General features: G+C 44.0%; 1 protein-coding gene across 1 annotated transcript; it reads left to right on the top strand.

The window, feature by feature from the left end:
- The first annotated feature begins 554 nt into the window (after positions 1–554).
- On the top strand, positions 555–13,599 carry LOC142198465 (uncharacterized). Its single transcript, XM_075269501.1, has 2 exons — positions 555–570; positions 11,894–13,599. Exon 2 carries the CDS (start codon positions 11,905–11,907, stop codon positions 13,597–13,599), a length of 1,695 nt encoding a protein of 564 aa, XP_075125602.1. The 5' UTR covers positions 555–570; positions 11,894–11,904.
- Positions 13,600–13,858: the final 259 nt, after the last annotated feature.

Here is a 13,858-nt window from a genome sequence, read left to right as displayed (position 1 = left end):
TAGAACTACGACAACATAACTCAGGGGTCTTGAGCCCCTAACAGTGTCATCATGTCACCTGTAATGGGGCGTCCTGCCTGTCACTGTAAATATTGCCCATACAGTGCTGGAGCGCCCCCTTGAGGCAAAAAGTCTGGTGCTCTGGATCCGGCCCCTTTATGGAAGGAGAACCTGGGAAATTGTCTCTAATGCCAATAAAAATGAAAGTAATTATCTGTGCTGGAATCCAGTGGATCACATTATTCACAATTCGGGATCTGTTCTCTTCTGTGACTTTTGATGGATTGGATGACGCAGGAGAATTTTTAGTAATATTGCAGCTTTTTATCATTTTTTTTTATTGTTATATCCCAAGAGACAGAGCTTTCTAGTAGGATGCCTAAGCCTAACACCTCCCCCCTCCCCCTCCGGCCTGCTTTATTATTTCTATCCTGCTTATTTGTCACTTTGTAAAATTTGCTTCTTTTTTTTTTGGCCAAACAGACCAAGACTGTGGAATGAGTCGGCACATACAACATCAGGAGCAGTGTTGCGCCCCTCAGAGAGGAAATGACCCAGGGGCAATACATGGTAAGTACACGCTGGGGTCTTGTCTTATTTATTTTGGGGTCAGAGATCCGATTTTTTGTTCAAGGGTCTGGGGCCTGATTTTTAAGGAGTTCTGATCTGAGTTAATTCTGGGGTTTGGTCTCAGTTAATATTGGGGGTCTAATCTGGGGTATTAATGTTGAGATGAGGTCTGGTGTCCATATTAGTTTATGGGTTTAATTCAAAGTCTGAATGAACTTGGGGTCCGATCGGAGTTATGAATTTTTAGGCGGGTCTGGGGGTCTATATTAGTCTGTGGTCTAGGGGGGAAGTGTCTGATTTATTTACGGCTGTGGGCTGAGGTCTGAATTGGCTGTAAAGGCGAATTACTGTGAAGTTACACTTATGTGACTGGTTGGGGGGGTAGAGTAATTGTTTCTGTTCTTCTTTTCTCCTAAGACTGTATTCCTGGGACCAGCAAATCACAGCAGAGGGGCAGACAGTTATCTGCAGAGGAGACGTGTCCCCCAGTATGGGCAGTACAGAGGGAGAAGGAGCCTGATAATAGTGAGTACAGCCAGATCCTTCACTGTGCTCCATCATACTTCTCTTTAGCAGTATATGGAGGAAACACAGCTAATACTTACTGTATACATTAGTATTACTGAGCTGCCCCATCACTGTGCTCCATCATACCTCCTCTCTATAGTAGTCTATGGAGGGAGCACAGCTAATACTTACTGTATACATTACTATTACTGAGTGGCCTCATCACTGTGCTCCATCATACCTCCTCTCTATAGTAGTCTATGGAGGGAGCACAGCTAATACTTGTTGTATACATTACTATTACAGAGCGACCCCATCACTATGCTCCATCATATCTCTCTATAGAAGTCTATGGAGGAAGCACTAATACTTACTGTATACATTACTATTACTGAGTGGTTCCATGATGTTTTCTGCTTTTCACGGGAGATGCTCAGCAAGTACAGTTGTTATAATATTATTTCCCTCTCCAATTACTTGTTCATCTTATCTGTTGAAAAGCGAAGCAGGTGCATGTGCGTGCTGCTCAGTACATTTACTGAGGAGGACACAGAAATCATGTTAAATATACACATAGTAATATAGTCTGTAAGGCTGGACAAAGACCTATATCCATCCCGCTAAACCAGACCTGGGCCACATCCGGCCCTCTGACTGCTTCTATCCGGCCCGCATAGCTAGTGGAAGATTTTTCAAGGACCTGTGATGATGTCAGCACAGCCTATCACCAGGATAGGCTATGACTCGTTAGTGGGCGGAGCCACACAGGACTGTGTGCTTCCTGCAAGCTGCCGGTAATGGAGGCTGCTGGATGATAAAGAGAGAAGAGACAGCATGTGTGAGCAAGAGGGGGGAACTAGGGGCAGATGTAGGGGGGCAGTTATACTGAATGCACATGGAGGGGAGACATTAAACTAGGGGGCAGATGGAGGGTGATATTAAACTGGGACAGCTGGAGGAGAATATTAAACCATGGGGGGTAGCTGGAGGGGGACATGTCTGCCTCTAGTTACCACCAGTTTAAAGGGATTCTACCATTAAAAACCTTTTTTCTGTGGCTAACACGTCGGAATAGCCTTTAGAAAGGCTATTCGTCTCCTACCTTTAGATGGGATCTCTGCCGTGCCGTTGCTTATAAATACCAGTTTTTACCGGTATGTAAATGAGTTCTCTGGCAGTGATGGGGGTGGGCCCCAGCTCTGAAAATGTGATGAGGGCGTCCCCACCGCTGCCCGAGAACACGATCCTGTGCCGCCTCTATGTTCTTTTGGATCCTTCCCTTCTTTCTTCAGCAGCGTCACCTCTGTTGGCTCTTAAACTAGTAGAGCCGACTGCGCATGCTCGCAATTGTGGCCTCAGAACTATGGCCGCGCATGCGCAGTCAGCTCTACTAGTGTCAGAGCCGACAGAGGTGACGCTGCTGAAGAAAGAAGGGGAGGATCCAGCAGAAGATAGAGGTGGCGCAGGATCGTGTTCTCGGGCAAGAGTTGGGGACGCCCCCATCGCATTTTCAGCGCTGGGGCCCGCCCCCATCGCTGCCAGAGAACTAATTTACATACCGGTATTTCTAAGGAACAGCGCGGCGGAGATCCCATCTAAAGGTAGGAGACGAATAGCCTTTCTAAAGGCTATTCCGACATGTTATCCACATAAAAAAGGTTTTTAATGGTAGAATCCCTTTAATGTCCCCCTCCAGCTGCCCCAGTTTAATGTCCCCTCTAGTTTCTGCTGGTTTATACTGGGGCACCAGGAGAGGTAATTAATACTGTGGGACATTTGAAGGTGTCAGGGTGGTGGTCTCAATGGGACCACTTAAGTATATTGGATGGATTTCAAATTACGTCAAACCTCGAGGTTCACAATGATGCAATCAACACAGAAACAAGATAAATCTGAGCTAAAGCATAAGGTTTATTGAACAAATCATCTCTTCTTATACCCAAAGAAGTGGGCGTACATACAAGGTGTATTATAGAGTAATCATTAACTCGGTAGGCGTATATGGGTGTGTCATTGAGTAATCATTAACTGTTAGGATTCAGCAATTTCTATACATGAGTATTACAAGAATATCCCGCCCCTAATCATGAATATTCTAACTGTTCTGACATCTGATGATGAGGTTAACTCAGTGCGCATTACGTAGTGTATGTTTTAGTCACCTTACCGCGTGGCATAACAAAGTCTATTTTGACATGGGTTTTTCCATTAGTCTCATCTTAAGCTATTTTAATAACCATCTTATCACTTTATTCCAGCCACTTTATTACTCTGTTTATTATGGGGTGCGGCATTATGTCTGCAAATATTCTGATTAATATGGAATATGGGTCAAGCTGACATGGAGAGGCATGTTACAAGCTTAAGTTATTGTAAGAATGTATACACATATAGGGAATATATATGAACGTATTCATTTCCCTATCAATCCCTCCTTTTGAGAACAGATATGAGACCTCCCTCATCCACAAGTACTTCAATAGCAAGAAGCTATTGTCGGGCCTTCCCGAATTCCCTGAAGGTATGGGAAGGATCATATCTTATTCTCACTTATAGCATTTCACATTTAATCATCATTGCAGGGTTTTAATTCCAAACACATAGTTGTATCAGTCAATCTATGAAAAAGTCCTTGATTGCAGGAAATTCAGCAGTATCCACAGGTAACAAGTATTGCCGCTACGACTGCCACCGAGACAAAAAGGCTTGACATTAGGCCTCTCCATTTTCCAAACTGGGTTCGCAGCCAATCAGTGAAGGGGTTGTTTATACCGGAGTTTTCAGCCATCTTTTCAGACAGGGATGTAAGACCCTCTAGCGCTCTAGTGACACTTCTATCAGGGGCTGTATAATTCGGGATAAAAGTACAACGTTAGGGAAACGTTATAATGTGGGGGTGTATAATGTTAGGGTGATTGTAGGAGGATTTTACTTTGTGGGGCACATGGAAAAATAATTGAGAATGGGCGGAGTCAACGGAGCAGTGGGTGGAGCTAAATTTGCCGCGACACGCATGGCCCTCTAGAACCGTTACAATTTCTCATGTGGCCCCATGGGAAAATTAATTGCCCACCCCTGCGCTAAACCTATTATCCTACATAATACCGACACAAAACACTGACCAAATACTGACTGTGTGAATCGGCCTTAGGGCAGAGCTATGAAAATGTCTAAAAGATTATCCGGTAGGAGACGCCTCCAAATCTCTCTGCCTAAGGATAACAGTATAAAGTGTCTTCACATGTGACTGAAAACATATTTATTGTGTATTCAGTGTACAATTTAGGTGAATTAATGGTGCCTTATAATCTGTAACCAGGGGCACAGCCATAGGGGTACAATGGTAGCCATCTCTACTGGGACCTTGAGCCTGAAGGGGCCCAAAAGCTTCTACAATATAAAAAATACACCAGTATTGTAGATGGCCCCTGGGGGCCCTGTTACAGGTTTTGCATTGGAGCCCCGGAGTTTCAAATTGCCGCTCTGTCCATAGCATAAGACCGAGCTTGTTTAATGCATTTATGTTGATATATATCTGTATATTCATATCTATGAAATCTATACATAAGAGGGGAGATGCAGAATCTAGAGGTTCAGTTGTAGAAAAGACTGCAGCGCTCCAAAGATCCTGCAAGTGAAAGACACAGAATAAGACTAGACTGCACATCCAGGTTCCAGGGCTAAGTATATATCACAGCAGGCAAACACAGCAATTGTATAAAAACAATATAAATATAATATAAAATATCCAACATAAGTGTCTCTGATCTGTGTAAAGGCCTCAGATACCCAACATATACTGTATGCCCACAAAATACATGAGTCAAAAAAAGAAGACAACTAAAATAGAATTTGTTGTTGTAGATTTTGGTTGTGATCCCCAAACTAAGGATCTCCCCTTGTCCGTGAGCCTCCAATTCTTAGGTACCCTGTGGAAGTAGGGGTGATTGATTCCAGCCAAAGAGAAGACAGGACACACAACTCTATGATGTGTGAAATCTTCTGAACTGACCTCACAGCGATCATTTACTTTATAGTCACAGACCTTATAATTTACAACTAGGCTCCGTCCAATGGAAATGATGACTTTAGGGTGTGGCTTCCAAGAGACTTGTTTCAGGAGTAGAGTGAAGGAAGATGTGCCCAAAAGGACAATTGGCATTGATAAGGAAATGAATACGTTCATATATATTCCCTATATGTGTATACATTCTTTCAATAACTTAAGCTTGTAACATGCCTCTCCATGTCAGCTTGACCCTTATTCCATATTAATCAGAATATTTGCAGACATAATGCTGCACCCTATAATAAACCAGATCATAATAAAGTCATAAACTTCTATTAATACAGTTCAGATAAAATTAATAGTAGCGAGTCACTGGGACTTTGCCTTGTCACGTAACACGATGATTTCAGCTAACATTACTTCATGTGGTGTGATGGAGTTTACCTTTTTGCAAAAATTGTCATTGGATATTAAAATTGCTTATTCATATGTACGCCCACTTCTTTGGGTATAAGAAGAGATGATTTGTTCAATAAACTTTATGCTTTAGCTCAGATTCATCTTGTTTCTGTGTTGATTGCATCATTGCGTACCCCGAGGTTTGACGTAATTTGGAATCCATCTAATATACTTAAGTGGTCCCATTGAGACCACCACCCTGACAGCATCTATTAGGCAGTGACCAGCACAAGAAGTACCAAAGTAGCAGAGAAGTGGAATTCTGTTTTTAGGATTTACTTTCATATATACCTTCTGAAATGAAAATGAGACTCCCTACACAAAAAGAAGAGGTCAAAATCCCATATATCAGAAAATACAACCTCAGCTCTGCTCCGGGGTCTTTGTTAGTTTAGGAGTCTGGTTTGAGATCGAAATTAATTTTTCACAGTTTCATTTTTTTTCTAAATCTTACAATGAGTGTAAATAGTGACATATCCGACTGTATGACATCAAATTGCATCGGACTAAGCTCAAACTGTGGGGGAAACTGGACGGGAACTAGGTATACTGAGGGGGCAATTGAAGGGTAACAGGATATACTGAGGATGACAAGAGACTGCAGAAAATTAGCGGGACTATGTATGAACTGTTGGGGTAACTGTAAGGACAATATATACTGAGGGGGACAAGAAACTGGATGGTGGACCGTATATACTGTGGCGACAACTGTAAGGGCATTATAATTATGGGGCCACTAAGGAGGCATTGTACTATATGAGGGCCACTGAGGGGGCTTTATAATTTGGGCGGTCAGCTCTTCCCTCCCTTGAGCAGTTGCCCTCCTCTAACTTTGTCGTCCTCCTGTCTTAGCTCAAATATGGTCAACTTCTAGCTTTCCTTCGAAAACCCTTCCTGATCCCATTGCTTTCCTCTAGTCCAACAGATCTGGAAAGTGCCCTCTTGAACTCCTACGTGCGCAGTCTCTGTGCTCTGTGGTTTCCTCCTTAGGGCAGTGATGCTGGGTAGCCTTTCTTACACCATTTCAGAGAACAATCTCCAGTTGCGACTCTTCCCTGCTGACTGGGATAGGTCTTATGTGCCAACAAGCTCCTGCAGTGCGCAATAGAAGACCTTTAAGATTCTGACCCAATGGTATCATTGTCCTGTTCTCCGCCACAGATTATACCCTGGCATTTCTGATCGGTGTTTGCACTGTGGTTCTGACAAGGAAACACTCTTTCATGTTTGGTGGGATTAGGACTGATTAAACCTTTTTTGGAATTAGTGTTTGATATATATGCTAAGGTCAGTGGCCGCTCCCTTACACCTTCCCCTCAGTTGGCTCTTCTCTCAGTTATGCCTGACAAGAACTCGGCGGTGAAGTTACACCAAGTCACCTTGTACACTTTATAGGTACAGGTACACTACTTATTTGTCGCTGCATATGTATTTCACGAGCAGCCATGTTTTGGTAGTCTTTTTTTGTATCATTTCAATACACTTTTGGACTCACGCATGCGTAGTTGGGTATCCGGCGGCTATTTTTGTATAGATCCTTTCAGCCCTGGAGTTACGCATGAGTTTGCAATATCCTGCGCATGCGCGCTATTAGAGAACGCGCAGCGATATATTCGCTTTATTTAGCATTGTTACAATGATATTCCGGCCGTCTTTTGGGGTTTTGGATCTGTTTGAATGTATGTGGTGTCTATTTTACCGCCTAGTATTGTATATGGGTTACATCTCATACAAATCTGCAATTTTTCTCCTGATTCCGGGATTGTCTCTAAGGCTGCTTTCACACGGAGTAACGCTCCGCTCATTCTGACATGTAAACACGTGTTAGAGTGAGCGCGGTAAAACAAAATCCCATTGACTTCAATGGGTGCCGTCTTGCGCGCTACACATTGAAATCAATGGGTTAAAAAGCCTCCCATTGATTTCAATGGGTAGCGCGCGTAAGATGGCCCCCACTTATAAACAATGCAAAAATACATGTGGCTGAGGCTTCTACACGGTTCTCCTGGAGTTTGGTCATTGTCTCTCTCTAGTTTTAGACAGTCTTCACAAAACGTGTGGTCTTTTCTCTTCCATAAAATCACATACCTACTATTACCCAAGGTGGAGTGTAAAGATTGTTCATCTGTCCTGGTTGTAGATGTGATTTACAGACAAAAATTCTCTTCATAGCAAAATGGCTCCTCTCCTTCATGATTGTGGTATTGATGCTAGTCCTGATTTGTCCTGAATCTAGTCCTGACTTGTTGTAGCTGACAGGCTGGATCGGTTTAGGTAGGTCACTCCAGCACATACCTCCACTCTCTTGCTGGAAAGGTAAGGAACTGAAGACTGACTAGTCCTTCCTCCAGACTAGAATAATCTAAGGTCTGGGGATGAACCGTCTACCTAGTATCAGCCACGTTGGTTTAATCCACTAAAAGTTACATCAGGTAAAAACAGCATAATACATGTCCTTTGGTGATGTTCATATTGGGACTCAATACTGTATGGTCTGGATGGAAACACAAGGACTTATAATCTGGGACCTACATAGTCAGCACTGTCATTAATTATTATCTCTGGTTCTTCATCGCTCTTATACATATACTATCAGTGGGACATATATACTTATATAATATACTAGAGGGAGGACCCGGCTTCGCACGGGTATATTACATTTTATGTTTGTGTAGTGGCCCCATAAGAAATGTCCAATTTTGCACTGCTGTATTTTGTATGTGGTTTGTGTGTATGTCCATAAGCGTCATGTGATTGTGTGTATCTCATTTTGGCTATCAGTGAAAATCCTGTGATCAGTTGTTATGGATACCTGGAGTAAAGCTGTATCTAATCCTTCCCCATGTAGTACTGTGTTTAGATGCAAGTATCTAATCCTTGTTGGTGTGGTACTGTGTGCAGATGCACATATCTAATCCTCTGGCGTTTGGTACTGTGTGCAGATGTGTGTATCTAATCCTCCCCCGTGTGGCATTGTGTGAAGAGGCACGTATCTAATCCTCCAGTAAGTGAAACTGTGTGCAGACGTGCATATATAATCTTACGGCATGTGGTACTATGTGCAGACGCGCATATCTAATCCTCTGGCGTGTGGTACTGTGTGCAGACAGGTGTATCTAATTCTCTGGCATGAGGTACTGTGTGCAGATGCGCGTATCTAATCCTCCCCCGTGTGGTACTGTGTGCTGAGACGCGTATCTAATTATCTGGCATGTGGTACTGTGTGCAGATGCGCGTATCTAATTCTCCCCCGTGTGATACTGTGTGCTGAGACGTGTATGTAATTCTCTGGCTTGTGGTACTGTGTGCAGAGGCATGTATCTAATCCTCCCCTGTGTGATATTGTGTGAAGAGGCGCGTATCTAATCCTATGGCATGTGGTACTGTGTGCAGATATGCATATCTTATGCTCTGGTGTATGGAACTGTGTGCAGATGCGTGTATCCAATCCTTTGGCATGTGGTACTGTGTGCAGACACATGTATCCAATCCCCCGGCGTGTGGTAATTTGTGCAGACGTGTGTATCTAATCCTTCGGCATGTGGAACTTTGTGCAGAAGCGCGTATTTAATCCTCTGGTTTGTGGGACTGTGTGCAGACGCGGGTATCTAATCCTCTGGCGTGTGATACTGTGTGCTGATCTGTGTATCTAATCCTCTGATGCGTGTATCTCAGTTTGGATATCAGTGTTGGGTTGTGTATGTGGAGTGACCGTGTGTATTGCAGTTGGAATATGAGTGAAAGTCTTGCAGGTTTGTATTGGCTAAGGGGGGGGGGCACTGTGTTTGGAATGCTATATCTCAGCAACAGTACGTCCGAGCGAGTTGGAGTCTCATCTTAAACCTTCCCGGATACCTGAAGTATCTCTGTACCAAATTTGGTGAAGATCGGTCCAGTCGTTTGGTTCGCATTAGAGCACAGACAGACGGACAGACAGACAGAAATTCATTTTTATAATATAGGGAGACTAGCTGGTACCCGCGACTTCGTCTGCGGTGATTGTAGAAGTATGTAAATACAGTTGCGGGCAAGGTTTTAGTAGTGTGTAAAAGGTCTGGGATATGAAGTGTAAGTTCATATGTTGTTGTTGTTGTAAGTTAGAGAATACGTGAGACTTTTTCATGTAACATATTTTTTATTATTTTGGAGTCGGGGCTAGGTAAGGGAGCGTTCACACTACCGTCGGTGTCCGACAGGTAGTGTCCGTTCCCTGCATGCAGGGTTCTTCTGTCCGCTTGAGAAGTCAGACATCTTCACTTGCGGACAGGGAAGGACAGGCACGGAGTGCAAAACAACGCACCTGATGCCCATTGAAATGAATGACAAGTGTCACGGACACAGCTAGTGTCCGCTCCTAATGTCCGTGACAGATTTTGAGCGGACACTAGGAGCGGACACTACCTGTCAGACACCGACGGTAGTGTGAACACTCCCTAAGATGTGTGTGTTTCGCATTTTTTATTTATTTATTTATTTTCATTCTTTCTTTATTTTTGGATTGTGTGTTGCATTTATGAGACTTCCTAGGGGTCTTGAACCCCAGGGGGTCTGAGTAGCAATGTCATGTGTGACAATGCTAATACATTTACATGGTGTGGTAAACAATGTGAGGGGCCATTCACACGGCGTAACGCGGCGCTCATTTTGTGCTTATTTTGGCAGGGAGCGACATGTTACGCTAGCGTATACACCGCATTTGCGCTGCGCTATTTACGGTGCAGTGTTTACGGTGGCAAACGCGGCGTATACGCTAGCGTAATGCGCCGCTCTGTGCCAAAATAAGCACAAAATGAGCGCTGCGTTACGCCGCGTGAATGGCCCCTGAATGAGTTTTGCAGGTTGCATACAGCAGCTTGCAAAACAATAGGGTTGGAGAACAGCAGGGGGTGTGCTAAAGAATGCAATGCATTGCAATACTAATGTATTGCAATGCATTGCCTAATTGTGCCAGTGCAGGCTATGTAGCATAGCCTGCAGCAGCCTGGACAGAGTCAGCTGAGTGTGAGGCGTGTGAGACCTGGCGGTTGCTATAGTAACCTGCCGGCGGCAGCGTAGCTCAGTGTAGGCGGTGGAGATCAGGAGGAGGATGCCTACACGCAGCGGGGGACAGACCGGAGGCGCCGTACAGGTAAAAGAAGGCGGCGGAGGAGGGAATGTGGCCAACAATGGGGGACATCATGGGGGGACATGACGGGGGTTGAGCAGGGTATGTCTGGCGTACGGCTCGCCGCGGTACAGCTCAGAAAAGGCGGTGGAGTAGGGAATGTGGGCAGCAACGGGGGACATCATGGGGGTTAAGCAGGCTATGTGTGTCGTGCAGCTCCCGGGCACCTGGTACAACAAAAGCGCCGGCATGCACCGTAATGGAACGGCGTGTGCCGGCAACGGAGCCCAGCTAGTCGAAATGCAGTCAGCGGGGCTATGCCAATAAGCGGCGGCTATGGCGGGTGGTTGGTATAGGAACAGCAGCGGCATGGGCCATACTAAGGGGGTGAAGTGCGGTGCAAGTTAGTGTGAGGTGTGTTGAGGAGGCTAAGTAGATAGATAGGCTACGGAGGGAGATGGGGAAGATTATGCTGGAGAGTAAGGTGTCGGTACAGCGTAGTATACAGGCCAGAGGTCCTGGCAATGCAAGAATGGTACATGCACTTACCAGTGTCGGGCGGGTGGATAGATCATCAATAGCAAACAGCAGGGAGGTGACAGTGGCGTCGGGGAGTGTTGCGGCCTGAGCTACTGTGACGGGTGTTGCTGTGTAAGGTGGAGGCGCAAAATGGTGGCGTGCTGGCAACACGTTGTCTATGTGTGTAATGTGCGCATGCTCCTGTGAAGAGAGTGGAGTAGTCTGGTGGGCGGAGCCGCGGATCCTCCCAGTGGTGGGGGTTGGTAAAGATGGCTGGGCCGAAGAAACAGGTCAGCTCCTGCAGGATGGTGAAGGTGACTGTTAAAGTGCTGAAGTATATGTGAATGTGATTGTGTGTGGTTAGGGGCTAGGTTGTAGAGGGGAATGTGAAGTTTTGGGGCTTGCTATGGTCCAAAGTGTGTGAAATTGTAGAGATGGTGATGTGAGTTGGATGTTTGTGTGGGTCGTGGGGAAAACGTATGTGCGTTATTGTGATGAAAAGTAGCCTATTGCGCAATCCTGTGTATTAACTATGTTTGTGGAAAATTTGAGCCAAATCGCTGGAGCGGTTTTTGGTGATTGAGGAACAAACATCCGAACATCTAAACATCCAAACACACAAACTTTTATAATATTAATAGGATATATAGTGTGTCGCTAAAGCTTCATTAGATAATAAAATATCTATTATTTTTGTTTGGAGACAATCTTGTGTCTTTTTACAGGCGAAGGTGGGATGAGAGGCTCTGGTGGACATCTCCATTTATCTCCCTACCATGAAGCAGAAGATAACAATATCATGCAAGATAATTCAGTAATTCCTAATGTACCCCTAGTCCTTCAGAGCAGCGCTCCATCCACTGATACTGCTGGTCACAAGAAACCTTCATCCAATCAATTCAGGACTGGCAAAGCAAGAACTGGACATAAATTGGGGGAAATAGTCCGGAAGCATTCTGATAAGACATATGAGAAAATTCAGGGAGATGAGAATTCATTTTCATGTTCAGAGTGTGGGAAACATTTCAGGAAAAAATCTACATTTCTGGATCATCTGAGAACTCACACAGGAGAGAAGCCATTTTCATGTTCAGAATGTGATAAATGTTTTAATCGTAAATCACATCTTATGCGTCACCTAAGAATTCACACAGGAGAGAAGCCATATTCTTGTCCTAAATGTGAGCAATGTTTTGCTTGGAAATCAGGACTTGTGAGGCATCTGATCAGTCACACAGGGAAAAAGCCATATTCATGTTCAGAATGTGACAAATGTTTTAATCGGAAATCACATCTTGAGCAGCACCAAAGAATTCACACAGGAGAGAAGCCATTCTCATGTCCTGAATGTGATAAATGTTTTACTTGGAAAACAGAACTTGTGAGGCATCTGAGAAGTCACACAGGAGAGAAGCCATATTCATGTTCAGAAAGTGACAAACATTTTAGTTTGCAAAACAATCTAGTTAAACATAAGAGAAGTCACAGAGGAGAGAAGCCATATTCATGTTCAGAATGTGACAAACATTTTAGTTTGCAAAACGATCTTGTCAATCATCAGAGAATTCACAGAGGAGAGAAGCCATTTTCATGTCCTGAATGTGAGAAATGTTATTTTAGCAAATCAAGTCTTGCGAGCCATCTAAGAATTCACACTGGGGAGAAGATATATCCGTGTCCTGAATGTGATAAAAGTTTTGATTGGAAATCAGGTCTTGTGAGGCATCTGAGAACTCACACAGGAGAGAAGCCATATTCATGTCCTGAATGTGAGCAATGTTTTGCTAGGAAATCAGGACTTGTGAGGCATCTGAGCAGTCACACAGGGAATAAGCTATATTCATGTTCAGAATGTGATAAATGTTTTAATAAGAAATCAAGTCTTGTGCATCACCAAAGAATGCACACAGGAGAGAAGCCATTCTCATGTCCTGAATGTGATAAATGTTTTGCTTGGAAATCAGAACTTGTGAGGCACCTAAGTAGTCACACAGGAGAGAAGCCATATTCATGTCCTGAATGTGGGAAAAATTTCATCTTGTACTCAGTCCTTGCAATTCATCAGAGAACTCACACAGGGGTGAAGCCATTTGCATGTCCTGAATGTGAGAAATGTTTTAGTTTGAAAAAAGATCTTTTGAATCATCAGAGAATTCACACAGGAGAGAAGCCATATTCATGTTCAGAATGTAACAAATGTTTTAATCATAAATCAAATCTTAGGTGTCACCTAAGAATTCACACAGGAGAGAAGCCATTCTCATGTCCTGAATGTGAGAAATGTTTTTCTTGGAAATCAGAACTTGTGAAACATCTAAGAGTTCACACAGGGGAGAAGCCATATTCATGTTCAGAATGTGACCAATGTTTCAGTGAGAAAAAATATCTTGTGAAGCATCTAAAAAGTCACACAGGAGGGTGTGTGGCTTAGTAGCAGAACAGTCACATTTTTCATGAGCTGCTATCCTTTCCCATTTCAATGAAGATTTTCAGCGGACTTTCTACTTGTTTGGCCCTATCACATCACTCTCTTGTGCCTCCCTTGCGGCAAATTTAGCTCAACCTACTATTATGTTGACTCAGCCCATTCTCATTCATTTCTCTCCCCCAGATTCATGTCCCCCATCTCTGCCCCAGATTCATGTCCCCCATCTCCCCCCCAGATTCATGTCCCCCATCTCTACCCCCAG

This window comes from Leptodactylus fuscus, chromosome 3 (genome assembly GCF_031893055.1).
Source record: "Leptodactylus fuscus isolate aLepFus1 chromosome 3, aLepFus1.hap2, whole genome shotgun sequence".
NCBI lineage: Eukaryota > Metazoa > Chordata > Amphibia > Anura > Leptodactylidae > Leptodactylus > Leptodactylus fuscus.
Note: the sequence above shows the minus strand (reverse complement) of the source record. Positions and strands in the feature narration are given on the sequence as shown.

Coding starts and splice junctions, on each gene's coding strand:
- LOC142198465 (XM_075269501.1), top strand. CDS start 11,905: ATGAGAGGCTCTGGTGGACATCTCCATTTATCTCCCTACCATGAAGCA.